This window comes from Pleurodeles waltl, chromosome 8 (genome assembly GCF_031143425.1).
Source record: "Pleurodeles waltl isolate 20211129_DDA chromosome 8, aPleWal1.hap1.20221129, whole genome shotgun sequence".
In the NCBI taxonomy this organism is placed as follows: domain Eukaryota; kingdom Metazoa; phylum Chordata; class Amphibia; order Caudata; family Salamandridae; genus Pleurodeles; species Pleurodeles waltl.
Genome location: NC_090447.1, coordinates 147,213,929 through 147,229,804, shown reverse-complemented (window position 1 = coordinate 147,229,804; position 15,876 = coordinate 147,213,929). Strand labels below are relative to the sequence as shown.

Genomic DNA, 15,876 nt, shown 5'->3' with positions numbered 1-15,876 from the left:
GCTGGAAACTATACCCAGATGGACGACAGGATACAGAGCACCACCTCATCATTAATACCCACCCTTCCCCATACTACAAATGACAAGCTCTCAAGATGTCTGTTTTTTTCCTTTCTCATATCCACAGGTGCATGTCTGCATTTAAAGACTCAGGCGTATTTACGAACATTTTACCCAACACAGGGCAGCAACAAAAGTTGCTGAAACTGTGTTGTATGAAAGAGAGACAGCGGAGATGTTCCATGTCTACTAAGATATGGCATATTTCAGCTGTCTTCTAGAGCTGGTGCACCGTGTTGCCTTGTGCTAACACAGGCACCCTTACGCCATGATGCAGGGGTGGCAATTTTACAGGTAAAATTTTTTTTTTAAAGAAAGCTACACAAGCCTACACAAAAACAATCCTTAGTGGCATAATACTCTTTTTATGTGTGAGTAGTATGCTCCAGGGAGGTGTAGCATTTTGGCACAATTCAGGTTTACTAATTTTAATAAATCTGTGATTACGTCAAAAACCATGGGTGGAACGCCCATGCTCCACCCGTGCACCACCTCCTTGATGCAAAGTCATGCAAGTCAGCTCTGTGCTTGACTGAACTTGTGATTTTCCCTCAGTCTAGTCTGACCAGATGAGAGCTAGTGCTTTTAGGTGCTATTTCTACTAAAAAAATTTACATTCAGTATTTACGATCCTGCTGATTTTCAATATCTCAGATCCCACTGATTGAATTTTAGAATTCTGGTATTATGTTATTTATTGCAATTTACTTTATTTTGTTTTAAATTGGTTTGGGATTTTTCTTTTGTTGTGTTTCACTTTATTACTGTTTGTGCACTGCTTATATACTTTACACATTACCTTTAAGTTGAGCCTGACAGGTTTTTCGCAAAGCTACCAGAGGCTTGAGCACAAGTTAATTGAATTACTTTTTGTGGTTCACCCGGACAACCAATACCCCGATTTCTTACGTGAAGGTTCAGCCAATACATACTATTAGTTCTCTACAACCTAAGTCTTCTGTTGCTGTGTGATATCATGAAGCCTGACAATGGCCAGGAGTGTTTCTTTTTGCCAATTGTGTCCACCCCTTCTTGAAGTGGGTATGAGTTAGCGTTATCTGGGGCCCAAGTGACCTGTGATTTGCCTTTTTGTTTGACTGTCTCTCCCCTTGCAGTTTCCTGGTCTCAGGGAAAATCCAGTAACAGAATGAAAGCATGCTCTAAAAGCCAAATACTTTTTCCTATAGTTTCCATATAGGTGCTTCAACTAGCCCCAAACTGTTCAGAAGGTCACTATGGGGCCACCCAGTGATGTCACTGATGGTGAATCTGCATTGTAAGAAATTGGAATATTAGTTGTGCAGGATGTGAGGCCTGCACAAGTAATCGATCCACAATTGTCTTCTCGCTAGGAATCAAGCACCCCATTGTAGCACTTGACACTCTCAGGGTAGTGAGGCAGAGCAGTCCAAGGCCTATTCAGGGGAGGTGGGGTGAGCTAGTAAGCACCATTCGCTAGAATGCAATCAAAGCACTTGATAAATGACTGTCCTTTCAGTGCATTAAAAATAAAAAAATAAAAGGTACATTGAATATACTGTACTTTATTTTACATATATATACATCAGGCAGATGCAATCAACTTTGGTGACATTCTGAAATCAATCACATTTGACCACTACTGAGCCAGGACCCCCATAACAACAGTAGCCCATCCCACACCTAAACCAGAAGCATCATTATAATGATGGGAATATCAATTTAAATAAACCAGGCCAACTGGTTTTGCAAAAGGGCCACCACATCAAAATATTAGGCAACCCTAATGACTCTGTCAAAGGTCACCACATGAATATATAAAGCAAGCCGATTGAATTTGTCAAGGGGTCTACATAACCCTAAGGGGGAGTGAGAAGCAATAAATCAAGGATACCCTCAGCTTCCCAATCAATACAAATCCTTTCAAGATAAGATGATTATCCTACCACATTCGTCCCCCTGAAGGATGATTAACTGGGGGACCCTCAGAATCATTTAGATCATTTATAAGAATGCTCACCCGTAGGTATCACCCGTGGCATGATTCATCATCAGATCCTCATCCACTACACGTAGTGTGAATGGGTGGGCTCAAAGCAATTTGTACGCAGAGCATTTATTCTAAACGAATCTACAGTTACAATTGCCTGTGGGTTCCTCTGATATATTCATTATTGTGAGTACCTTTGCCAAGATTAAAAATAGGCATCAAAGGTGGTGTTGTTAGGGTATATTATGACCCAAACATCAAAGGTGGACATGTTTCAGCCCTTCTCATTGCCCATCTGGATCATTGGGCTTTTTCAGGACCACTATCATCTATAATGCCTTATTCTCAATTGTTAGTAACTAATCTAACATGCAGTATAATGGTGCCAAAATATCACACTTCAGAAATATGCACACATGTACAAACCATACACCGGAATTTCCATATGTTTATCCAAAACGAAAAGAAAATGACATATTTATCATTTTTCTGCCCTCTTATGAATCATATTTTACATTTGTAATGGTACATTCTGCATGTGTCAAGTCATGCACAGTTGGGAATTCCCTTCACTCCACCACTCATTGCTGTAAACACACTCAAGTGGGAATCATTTTCATGTGATAGAAAACTTTACACAAGGTGTATTGTGAGGTGTTATATACACATGCATGCAAGATGACTAAGTATCTAGATCTCCACTGCCCAATTATATTTTAAGGCTCTATGAGGTCTCGGGGAGGGCACGCCCTGCAGTCACACACTGTAAAAGGATAAACATAGGTTTATTTTCATAGATTCCATAAAGCCAACAAAGTGATCTGAGGCTTTTTTCTACCCCTTAAGGCCACGTCAAATTCAGCCATAGAACCAACCTCTAGAGGTCCCTGCATTCCCAGGCTGTAGAACAAAAATTCTAGACTTAGGGATATTTACAAATGAAGGAAAGTCTCCGCAGGTCATGCAATTTGTAGCCTGAGAGATATAGGGTTGATTCTTAAAAGTTAATTACGAGGGGGACTGCTGCTCTCCTGACGCCCCAAAGCACTTCCTTAACCATTTTTGTGGTGCAACTGCCTAAACTGGGGCACCAAAAGCCAAGACAAATATGCAAATGTAGCCCTGCAGAACATTATGGCACACACCCAGGTGGGGAGCAGTGAATATCAAATTAGCGGCTTCTGCCACTTCCCTTTTCAATGCAGCTTTGTGCCGTGTGTCTTTTTATTTTTTTTAAGTTGGGTGCCCAGTTACTCCCAGGGCACCCACAGCCTTGTAGACTGTTGGGGCAGCACAGGGAGCCGACCCCTACACTGTCCAGCTGGCTCCATGCCCAGCTCACATGGTCCAAGGCTGGTGCGGGAGCCGGTATCTTTGAGGTTCCCTCGCCATAGCAGGAGCAAGCAATCCTTTTACTCCCACCTGAGGGTAGGAGTGGTGAACTTCCCCCTGCTGCTCATGGGCAGGAGAGGACAAAAGGCCAGTATGCTCCCGGCATGCTCGGTAGGCGGCTCCTGTAGATCTCGGGGAGACTGGGTCCCTGGCGGCATCTTGGATGAGCCAGCCACCCCTCAAAATATTTTAAAATGTCCTTTGCACTGAATGCCGGGCACTGGCCCACCCCGGGGGTAACTTTCAGAAATGCAGCAGTAAGCCTCACACACTCCGTCGATCAGAGGTCACATTCCTTACATCTGCATATCTAGGGCCGGATGGGCCAATTTTAATGATCTTTGACTCATTTTATTCCTGGTGGCAAGCTCGAACCACCAGGAACACATCTAGCAGGCCACTTGGCCTCAAATGGGGCACTCCTAGTGGTGAGCTGTTTTCACTGGCTCCCTGTACCAGCCTTCTTCTCTGCTGTGCCCTCCACAGACCCCAAGATCTCCTGGCTATCTTGCAGGGCATCTGTGGGGAACAGTGGAGTCCAAGTCTTCCCCAAGCTGGTCCTCAGGGGTTCAGCATCACTGGCCCTGGAGAGACCCACTAGTCTTGGGGTAAGCTGCAGAGTTCTCAGTCTATCAAGGCATTAGGGGGTTTGTCCTTCTAACTATCCATGGTGTTGCTGCCATCGCAGTCCAGGTCCAGTGTCTTGCTCTCCTTCATGTTCTGGGGATCGCAGTACCAGCCTGTAAGGGGAACATCCGTCTGTCTAACCATAAAACTGTTTCTGGTCAATTCCTCGCTTTCCTCTGGTTTGGCTCCAGCATGGCTAGTGAAACAAAAAGCTAAAATCAGGCCCCTTTGTGCTGAGGTAAGTCTTTCCGAAGTGTAATCAGGGCCAGGCACAACTACGTCCCAGCCAACTTGTCAGGAAGAGCAGCCAGACTTGCTGCACTTTAAATTGGGAGAACTTTCACCCTAAGGACAGATTCATCATTAATTTCTGCATGCGGTACTTTTAAATAAAATACATCCTGACTTTATGAGCAATAAGGCCTAATTATGGGTGATTTATTATTATTTAAATTTAAAAGGAAGGTTTAGGCCTGTCAAAAAGGGTGTTTTCACAGGATTGATTTGCAGTTTAAAACTGCCACAGGTAGGGTAAATGTGTGCAGCTACCTGGCTCTCACCCTAGGTGTGTTGCAGCAGCCTTATCTTTAAATGTGGACACTGGTGGTAAACATGTGCAGTCCAGCTACCATGCAGTTACTGTGAGTGAGATTCAGGTAGTGAGACATTCAGGCCCATATTTATACTTTTTGACGCTAAACTGCGCTAACGCAGTTTAGCGTCAAAAAATTTAGCGCCGTCTAACGCCATTCCGAAGCGCCATGCGGGCGCCGTATTTATGGAATGGTGTTAGCCGGCGCAAGCAGACCGGCGCTGCCTGGTGTGCGTGGAAAAAAACCACGTAGACCAGGCAGCGCCGGCGTAGGGGGAAAATGGCACTAGGGCGTCTTAAAATGGCGCAAGTCGGGTTGACGCTAAAAAATCGTCTTAACCCGATTTGCGCCATTTTTTCGACGCCCAGACGCCATTTACATGACTCCTGTCTTAGTAAAGACAGGAGTCATGCCCCCTTGCCCAATGGCCATGCCCAGGGGACTTATGTCCCCTGGGCATGGTCATTGGGCATAGTGGCATGTAGGGGGGCACAAATAAGGCCCCCCTATGCCACCCAAAAAAAATTGAAAAATATAAAAAATATACTTACGTGAACTTACCTGAATGTCCCTGGGGTGGGTCCCTCCATCCTTGGGTGTCCTCCTGGGGTGGGCAGGGGTGGCAGGGGGGGTCCCTGGGGGCAGGGGAGGGCACCTGTGGGCTCATTTTGAGCCCACAGGCCCCTTAACGCCTACCCTGACCCAGGCGTTAAAAAGTGGCGCAAATGCGGGGTTTTTTGACCCGCCACCTCCCGGGCGTGATTTTTGCCCGGGAGTATAAATACGACGCATTTGCGTCGCCGTCATTTTTTTAGACGGGAACGCCTTCCTTGCATCTCATTAACGCAAGGAAGGCGTTCACGCTAAAAAATGACGCTCTTTGCCCATACTTTGGCGCTAGACGCGTCTAACGCCAAAGTATAAATATGGCGTTAGTTTTGCGCCGAATTTGCGTCGAAAAAAACGACGCTAATTCGGCGCAAACGGAGTATAAATACGGGCCTCATTGTAAAGGTCTTAAAACCCGGTGATGCAAAGCAAAATAAATCCTGGCATACTAAATTGGTGAAATCTATTTTCAACATGTGTCCGTTCGGAGTCAGAGCAGGATCTGATACTGCGTTCTGGGCAGTGGGACAGTATATTGCAGGTGGGTAAAGTAGAATGATTCGAGAAGGATTGTGAGTGACTCATGGGTCAGGCAGGTGACGATGGGAGATGGAGAGAATCGCAAGACAAAAGAACCACTGTGAGGTAGCACAAAGGATTCTTATAATTACCTTCTACATTATGGGACCTTACTACTTTGCTAAAATCCATTTTACTGTGTTGCACATATATGTAGAGTAAATTAATTCTTTGAATCTGATATTTTAGCATACTATGCACTGGGGTTTTCTGGGGCTTTGTGTTTCTTCATTTCATTTTATAAGGCTAGTCCTTTTGAATATGGTGATGCTTGGTTATTATAGTATGTAATGAGATAATGTATTCACAGTCGATTAAGTGCTGCTGCACCTTCCTTTTCTGCACACTTTAAACGTTTCTCTCCAAATCCATGACAATGTTTTTGATTCATGGATTAGGATGGTGTAACAACCGTATTCAATTTTCCTGCACATGTTTTAGATAAAATGGATAGTCCTGTGCACTTGACAGCCATCTTGCGTAATCTGAAATGTTAGCACAAGGGTTTTCAAAGTTTAATATTTACATGTGCTATTTCTTTTTTAGGACTTTATTCCTTAACTATTCAAACGTCAGTGATGTTAGCAAATTTGATGTAATGTTCATAGATGAAATACTGATCAATAGATATTCTATTTTCTAGTTTTTGATGCATGTTTGTATTTTCATTTAAAATTGGGCTATGCAACATAATGCAAAAAAGTTTCCAAAATAATGTTATTTTGTTATTCAGAAGTTAGGAACAGTTTTACTTCGGTTGTTCCTGAATAATGTGATGTTAGCATGTTTTGTTTCATTTAAATCAGTGTTTAATCTGTAAAAGTATTAATACACAGGCCAAAAGTTTTGGTCATAACCACGCGTCTTTCGCTACCGAATGTCGGTTGTGCCGAAACCTAAGGGTGCGTAGACTTGATTCTACTGTGTGCCTTTCTCGCCCATCACCAAATATTCCCTGTCCCTTTACCTCGCTCTTGCAGGTTCTCTTTTTCACCCTGATTTCTCTCTTCTTCACTGTTTTCTCTTCCTTCTTCTTTCCTCTTTTGTGTTTTCCTCTGATGCTCAGGTCAAAGTCTGATGGGGAAAAATAAATGCTGATCCCCAAAAATGAGTGCCAATGGGTTCCACCTGCAACCACGGCCTCAAGGAGTGATGTTAGTTTACTTATGTAACATAGCACCATAGTTTAAGTAAAATGTAATAGTTTTCAATAATTAATTAATATATGGGTGAGCGTTTTAAAGTGCCCTTTTGAGGCATGCACAATCATTTAAATGTCATTATGTGAATTCAGTTGCTTAGCTTAGAGTGTTCTCTGTGCCCTCTTCTTTTAATGTTCTTTTTTAGTGGAAAAATAATTTTCCAGCTGCTATAAATATTGTCAAAGGGCTGATAAAAAAAATAGTGCTGTTTGTGTAGCGCCTCTTTTTTTGCACTTTTCTGTTTCTGGGCGATGTAAGTAACTTGTGTTATTCTCTCCCAGTGTAATGATACTTAATCTAGCACCCTGCAAAAGATGTGTCCATTATGGCGGGATTATAATAGGTGACCATCAGATCACCTAATTTTACAATAGGGAGAGTTTAACACACTAATTTAGCCTATTAAGCAAACCGATGTTTACAAATTCTCACTTAAAGAGCACTCTACCCTTTAATGACATTTTGTGGTTCACACTGACAAGGAGTGAGGTTGCAGCTTGAGTGGGGCTTCCACCACTCTCAACCAATAACCACATTTCTTAGGTGAAGGTGCAGATCTCCTCACCCTAAAAGAGGGCTGATTGCAATCAATAAATACTGTTACTTCTCTACAACCCAAGTCCTCTGTTGATGTGTGGTTTCATGAAGCCTGACAATGGCCAGGAGTGTTCCTTTTTTCCAATTGTGCCCCCCTTCTTGAGGTGGCACTGAGTGAGGGGTATCTGGGTCCCACATGACCTGTGATTTGCAGTTCACGTGGGACCCAGTGATTTTAATTCTCATTTGCGCTTGATATACTTCAAACACATAAGCATGCATAAAATATAAGTTTCAGTTTATGTACAAGGTAAAATAAATACACAGGCGCGCTATTGTTATTTGCTAAGTTGCTAGTGCATTTAGATTTCACAATAAAAGGCCAAATGCTGTATAGAAGAAGCCTAACTATGCAAGAGTTTGGTGCTGTTGATCTTTCTGATAGATTACAGCTCCGCTGAACGACACTGCATGAAGAGCAGACATTTTAATCTTGTTTTCCATATGCTGGCACTGCACATTCCAAACTACATCTTTTTCAGGGTGGTTCAGCAAGCCAACACTGGTACTAAACAGAAAAGTATGACCAAAACTTGCAATGCTATTGGTCTCCCAAGTTAATTGTCATCTTTTGACAACAGTGCCCACCAGCAAAAATAAAAAACCTGAGTGGAAACTGAGAAAAGATGACTAAACAAAATAAAATAAGGTTAGCTTTAAAAAATAAAACTGCAATTTTGTTTGCCCTGCTGGTCACGTTTTTGCCAGTTTCAAGCCTATTTATGTGGCACTGGAAGTTAGAACAAATTAGTACCTCAATCACATCGGGAGCAGCGGACGGTCACTAATTAAGTAAAAATCAATTAGTGCTTGATCCCTGTTCCACACAGAGGAACGGAAATGATGCCGGATGTGCCTTGATGAATTACAAGGCTGTAAAGAAGAGTGCCACGTAAACCAACAAATGTTGAGCGACAGGCAGCTCCAAGCCCTTTACTGAACACAATAGTGTCTCACATGTGAGACGCATGCGTAAGTGCATGCACTCGCAGGCTCGACACTAACAAAAGTGTCTTCTGGCATCTTCTACAATAGCAGATTGCATTACTAGTCAGTCACTAAAATCTTCATTTGCTAATTATAGGGAACTGCACGTGCCCCATGTAAACTCCAAGAATCCATGCTGGACCCTGCACTTGTTTAAGACCTCAATTGAGTGCTGAAACTTTCATCTTTAAGCTCAGTCCTTGGGCAGTACCTAGAAAAAAACTCAGCACAGCCCGCAGGAGGCTCCGTCCCATGCACAGATGCTCCAGGATTAGTGCTGCAAAGGAGAGCATTGCTAAGGATAGTGTTGCTGCATGTCAGGCTTGAAATCTTCACCAATCAGAGTACAGAGTTTTTGTAAAACAATGCCGTGCTGTGCACACAGTCCTTGCAGCAGTTTTGGGGAACATTAGAATGACTAATAAAAAACAAGTATGAATGTGCCATATTGTGAATTCAGTTGATTAGCTTCGAGCTGTCTCTGTTCCCTCTTCTTTTAATATTCTCTATTAGGGAAAAAGTACTTTCCCCGTGGCTAAAAAAGGAAATAATGCCAAACAGTGGGTCATCCTTTGGCTGTCAATAAAGGCAACCACCAGGAAAAGTAATTTCCAAATGTTTTTCACATTTGAATTGCCTCATTAATATCAACTTAATGAATTGTAATATTTACATGCAACAAATTTGCCTTCATGAGATTCAGTAGGTTTTAGTGCAAAACCACACTTAAGAAGAATGTTTTTGCATCAATATTCCTTCCTACAATTAAGCTGAAAATCAAAAGGTTCAGCCTGTCAGTTGATCACATTGTAACCTATATTACCCAAATGTATCATACTTGCACATCTTGTCAAATCTTCGTACTCGCTGATAGAGTTGTAACCAACTTTTCCTCCTTGTGTTGGAATTTGCTGAAAATGATATCAAGGGTACCCAGCTAAAGCTGCCCTCCACCACAATACTGACAGTGAATTACTTACACTACTAGGACATTTAAAACAGAACTGATGTAACTAAGTCACAAGATGCATGGAGCTCATTGCTAAGGGTTGGGGGTCACACACTGATCACAGGTCTGCCCCAGTACTTTGCTGTGCATAATGGTTAAATGCATTTCAAGGCAGTCAATAGCTTACAATTTGTCTTGTGGTTGCTTGAGTGTTGAAGTACAGCCAGTGATGTTGGCTCTTGACACAAGTGTTTTGTTTCTTCTGAAGGCCTCTGAAGGGCAAATAGTCTGTTGGGGGGAACATGTCCTGCCGCTTTATGTCTGATTGTGAATGAGTGTCAAACAGCTCCCAAGTACAGACTTTTGTCTCCAAAACTGATCTCCAACTTCCCCTAGGAAAACAGCAGATTGTGTGTGTCTGTGTGTGTGTGTATGTATATATATATATATATATATATATATATATATATATATATATATATATATATATATATATATATTTAAACGATTTCCTTAATTTTGACAAAGGAAAAAAACGCACTCCAAAGGTGTACATTTTCAAGTGCTTTAATGCTGAATATATTGAGCTCAGCATTAAAGCACTTGAAAATGTATACCTTTGGAGTGCGGTTTTTCCAAAATTAAGGAAATCGTCTAAATAGCAAAACGGGTGTCCTGCCGTGAAACCAGCACCACCACGTAAGGAAGCGCGCCAGTACACGCCAACACAGGGCGAACATTGCTTGGATCAATATATATATATATATATATATATATATATATATATATATATATATATATATACTTGTATATATATATATATATATATATTTTTTTTTTTTAACTAAAAAAACAAAGGTTACAGAGGCGTTATAGTTCGCTTCTGAATTTAGTTGTACAAAACCATAGAAATTCAATAGTTAGAGTTCTTTTAAGTAACTATAACTCACACCCTTGCCATGCACAGTTTTCTTATCGATAATTGTATTGTAAATGTTGCAGTGATACTAATAAAGATGCCATACAAGACCTCATCAATGATACAATATGTGGAGTAATTAACTGTGCATGGTGAAGGCGCGAGTTATAGTTACTCTAGGGCGCGAGTTTTGGTTACTTGAAAGTACTCTAACTATAACTATTGAGTTTCTATGGTTTTGTAGGAGTAAATTCAGAACCTAACTATAACTTCCCTGTAACCTTTGATTTTTTCGTGAATTTCCATGTTTTTTTAACGTAAGGTAATTGTAATTACTATATGTTATTCCAACCCATGCCACGCACGGCCTTTGACCGTGCGTGGCTGGGGTTTAGGCCTTGCAGCCAAGCCTTTAAAACCACCCAACCCCCGCCATGCACATCCTTTGGCCGTACGCAGCGCAGGTTGGCCACAGGGCCTGTCTATGTCAGTGGATCTGTGAGTGGGTGTGTGAGAGTTTGAGTGGGTCTGAAAGTGGGTGCGTGAGTCTGAGTGGGTCCGAGTGGGTGCATGAGTGTCTGAGTGGGTGGGTGAGTGGGCACATGAGTCTCTGAGTGCATGTATGGTGAATGAATTAGTGTATGAATGAGTTTGGTTCTTTTTTTCAATTTTTTTCACATTTGCGGACAAACCATGAAAATTCACGATTTTTTGTGAATATCATACATGGTGACGCAAACTTATTTAAAACCCATAATTTGCCCCTAAAATACTCCTATATCACACTCATGGGGTCAGGGTACCTTCATCCTGACCCCTTATGCCACTTCCAATTAGGATTTTCATCGCCGGGGACCGTATCCCACGAAATACAATGGCAGCTGCAACTTTCTAGTCAGGTTGCGGTCAGCCAATTACAGCGCTTCTTTTTGCATGTGTATTTGCAAATTTTCACAAAATGATTGTGAAAAATCACAAAGTCACAGCGGCAAGAGATATACAAATGTGTTATACCTTTAGTGTCTCCAAAACTACTGAGCAGATTTCCACCAAAAAGTGAAAGCCTGATCTGTGTACCAGAAGCTGGCTTTCGGCCAAATTTGGTGTAATTCCATCTAGCAGTTCAGGCTGTAGTCCTGTCTAAAGGTCCTACGGGAATTATCATGGGAAACCCAACTTTTCTGAGACCCCCTATTTCTCAGGCCCCGCTTGACGAATCACCCCAAAAATGTATGTGCGCAACAAGAATCACTGCAACCCTTGTTTTGGACCATTTTGTGAAGATTTGGCAAGTCCAAAAAATGTTTTTTGTATGGAAACATGGTCTTACTATAACTCCCTAGTGGCGACTGCCACTAGGTATATATATATATATATATATATATATATATATATATATATATATATATATATATATATATATAGAGAGAGAGAGAGAGAGAAAGAGAGAGAGAGAGAAGTTGGCAACTTTGCAAGCAGGTTTATTCAGCACAATGCGTTAGCCCGGTATTGCCACAGAAAGCTAGATGTGCCACATGCGCAGTAATGCGCATATCCCTGTGAATTAGGGATACATATGCCACAAGCATAGGAGGTCCAACAAGTGCAAACTCTTTGTGGTAGAAAGATGAATGTGTGAAAAGCAGCTTTCAGACATGCATCACATTTGGCACACACACACACATTCCCTTCTTGATTTTGTGCATGTGCAGAATGGACCCACTTCCTCTATGTGCACATATCAGGGAAAATTTTGTAAATCTGAGCCTTTGGCTTGGATTAGTTACCTGTATGAATGGTATGATGGGCTAGATCAGAGTCATGAAATTTGTTATGTTTGCATGTGAAAGAGGTCACCCAACTCTCAGGACAAGTGGAGCACTGGGGCAGTAGCAGGAACTGCAACAAACCTTTCCACTTATATCAAAGAATGAGTGATAGTGTTGCATTAAGAAGAGCCCTGCACAAGACGGAATGGCTGCTCCCAAGGAAAGGCCTTTCCTATGTGTAAATGGCTTTTCTCAGTTTTTTTAATGAAAGTATAATAAAGATGCAGCTTGGGGGCGTCAAGGTGACTCAGAACATGTACAGGCTGATGATTGTTTTGTTCTGTGCGTGAAACCTCAAAAATCCAATTAAATAAAGCCTGTTCCCTGAGTTATTTCTTCATAGGTGCTATCAATGCAGAATAGGTTGTGTTACAAGGAGATATGTGTGTCAGGTAATTATTTTTTAAAGACAATTCATCCTCCTTGCAGAATACAAAGTAAAACATTAGGTGCCTTAACACAGCTGTTCCTTATTAGCAGCAGTAATGAAGGATTTGTCTTCCTTGTCTGAGAAGCATCAATACTTGCAGTACTAACGGCATGGATCTTTTGCGGTAATGTATGCATGTTTTGATTGTATAGGGCTTTGCAATGGATGTTATTACATATTTCAGCATCTATCTTCCTAAAGGTACATGTCCGTCCATAGTGTGCCTGTGCTGCCAAGCATACACATTGCATATTGCTGCCCATATTCTTGATGTATGGAGAGGATTCTGTTAGAGGAAACGAGGGTACTATCTTGGGGAAGAGGACAGACCCACTCAAGAGAGGGCCCTTTTCTTAAGACCTAATGCAAACCTAGGCCCAGATTTACTAACATGTTACTCAAAGCAGCAAGACAACTTCCTGCACTGCTGTACATGGAGAGAGTAGGAATGTGCCATAGTCACTGAGATATGGCACATTCCTTCTCTCTCTCCCTGCGCGGGCGCACGGAGTGCTGCCTAGCCCCAATGCAGGCACCCTGGCACCACGGAGCAAGGGTGCCTTCTTTACAGACAGGATTGTTTTTGTGCAGGGAGGGGGAACTTCTTACACAAAAACAATCCTCAGAGGCATTTTCCTCTTTTTGCGTGTGCTGAAGAATGCCAAGGAGAAATGGACATGTTTCTCCTCTTTATGCCTCTGTTAGGATGGCATAGCATTTTGACGCATCCCCAGGTTTACTACCCTTAGTTAATTTGGGAATCCAGAACCCATGAGTGGATGAGTGGGAACGCTCACACTCCACCCATGGAACGCCTCCCTGGGGCCGAGTAAAGCAAGGCAGTGATTAACTAAGCCATGCAAGGTGGTTTTTCCTGGCTTAGTAAATATCACTTATGCCCTTGCGTTGCCTTGCATCGCCTTGCCTGATGCCATGGCAACATAAGGGCTTAGTAAATTTGGACCCTAGTACATTGCAGTCTCATTTAGTCTCATTAGCATGGGGTGCCTGATTTGATGTGTGCAGTATTGATGCATATAAAGAGCAGGGGTCAATGCGTTTGATTACTGCATGTTATTTTCAATTAATTAGTGCCCCCAGGCATGGACCAGCCCACTGAAAAGAAAGGGAATCCACAAAGTTGACAAAACTAAAGGGCTGATCTGTGCATATAACTAATTTACATTCCTAAAATTATTGTCATTAAATGCTTACTTAAATGTGTAAATTGGAAGTGAAAGACACCCAAGAATACATGTTATTGCTTTGAGAACACCCTAGACGGGCTGATTACTATTTCTGTGACAAACATGTACAAGCTAGTATAAAAATGGATATCTCAACAAAACAGTATTGAAGTCTACTGTCATTGAGAATAGCTGAGAAATAAAGACTGTTTATGTGAGTGCATTGTGGTCAGCTGTTTGAATGCATATGAATCAGTACGGAAGAGGATGAAATAACTTCACCTGGAATTTCCATCACTCGTTTATTAGAAACATCATATAGGTTTTCCTTAAGAAAGAATTGTCTATCTGTCCCTCCAGCGGAATATGAAAAGATTGTTAAAAAGCAAGCGGGGCATGGGTCAGGTGCAGCACATTGCCAAACCACTTTCCTATTTCGAAATTATTCCTCAAAAAAGTGGGAGCACAGAGTACTGGGTCTACATTAGGACAGAATGAGACTAAATCTCACACTGCCAAGGTGTTTTCTTCCACATCATAATGGACTCTAGATCACCTGGGATCTATCCAGCTAATTGGGAGGGATGCTACAGTTTCCTTGAGAGATGTTTTTTTGCTAGTGTACAAAGTAGTCCGGGCACTGCAAAACGGATACGTGGTAACTTCCGAGCACTAAACAAAACAGTGAAGTGAACTAAAATAGTATAAAATATAAGGCAGTTATTCAACACTCTATACTTAAAAGTTTTTACCATTATCCAAAAGTCTGTCTTGTAGAATGAATCATGGACATTTCTTGTATGACTGTGTGGATGCGGTCTATAGTGGATGCAAACCATTACTTCAACATGGCCATGGCCCCGGCCTATGTTGACCTTGCCATGGAAGATACGCTACTCTGACTCCAGTTCTATCGGTTTGAGTGCTACAGCCATATCAATAGCATGCCAAGATATTGTGAAACTTTCAGTGAATTTTGATGATCGGAAGATAATGGCACGCCTATTTGTAACACATTATTAGATGACTAGCTGAAATATTAATATATAAATTGTTGCAGAGAAGAGAGAAGAACATATTTTGGCCAACAGGAGCAAATTCCAAGGCATTTGTGCTTTCACTGGTTGTGACAATGAATTGTTTTTTGTCTTTTATTTTGACAGAGCAATGTTTGATTACGACAAAAGCAAAGACAGTGGTCTGCCGAGTCAAGGGCTGAGTTTTAAGTACGGAGACATCCTTCACGTTATCAATGCATCTGATGATGAGTGGTGGCAAGCGAGGAGAGCGATGGAGGAGGGAGACAGTGAAGAGATGGGTGTCATACCCAGCAAAAGGAGGTAAATCCTGGCTTAGCCACCCAACTATAATAAATGAATGTCACAATTAGCATTAAACGAACAGTTATCTGCCAAATTGATATATATTATTGAGTCTGTCAGTACCTTAAGATGACTAAATATTGTGTTTTACCACTTATGATGTCAAATCAACTTCCGACTGTAGTAAATATATTTTATTTGAAGTTACGCTTTTTTAGAGCTGCTGCTCACTTGGTGCTTACATATGTTCATAAAGGTAAGTATATGTTTACCACTCTTAATTCCACATTCATGTATCTTGACAACATATATATCTTCAAGTTATGTAGATGTGGACTATGTAGGCGTGGATTTAGCAATAGTAAATCTTTACTTAACTATATATACTAACTTTCTCAATATCCTGGCTATCAATGTTTTGGATACAATATCCTCGCAACTCAATAGCCCTACTCAATATTCCAGACTACAGCTGTATTAGAGACAGCTTGGATGCAAATATCTAGTATTCCCCTCCATCACTGATTGCCTTGGTGAGGCCCCAAGCTGGCACATTTGGTCCTGGAGTGGTTTATGTAACAAAAAAAGAACAAGCTATATAGTGTAGATTTAGTCCTTATGCTTT

General features: G+C 41.6%; 1 protein-coding gene across 4 annotated transcripts in view; it reads left to right on the top strand.

The window, feature by feature from the left end:
- Positions 1-15,876, top strand: part of LOC138249824 (disks large homolog 2) — a 3,298,389-nt gene that overhangs the window by 2,888,174 nt on the left and 394,339 nt on the right. For all 4 annotated transcript variants that reach the window (XM_069203950.1, XM_069203947.1, XM_069203948.1 and 1 more), the window contains one exon: positions 15,093-15,269. In XM_069203950.1, coding sequence (XP_069060051.1) covers positions 15,093-15,269 — 177 coding nt within the window. The remainder of the gene's footprint in view (positions 1-15,092; positions 15,270-15,876) is intronic.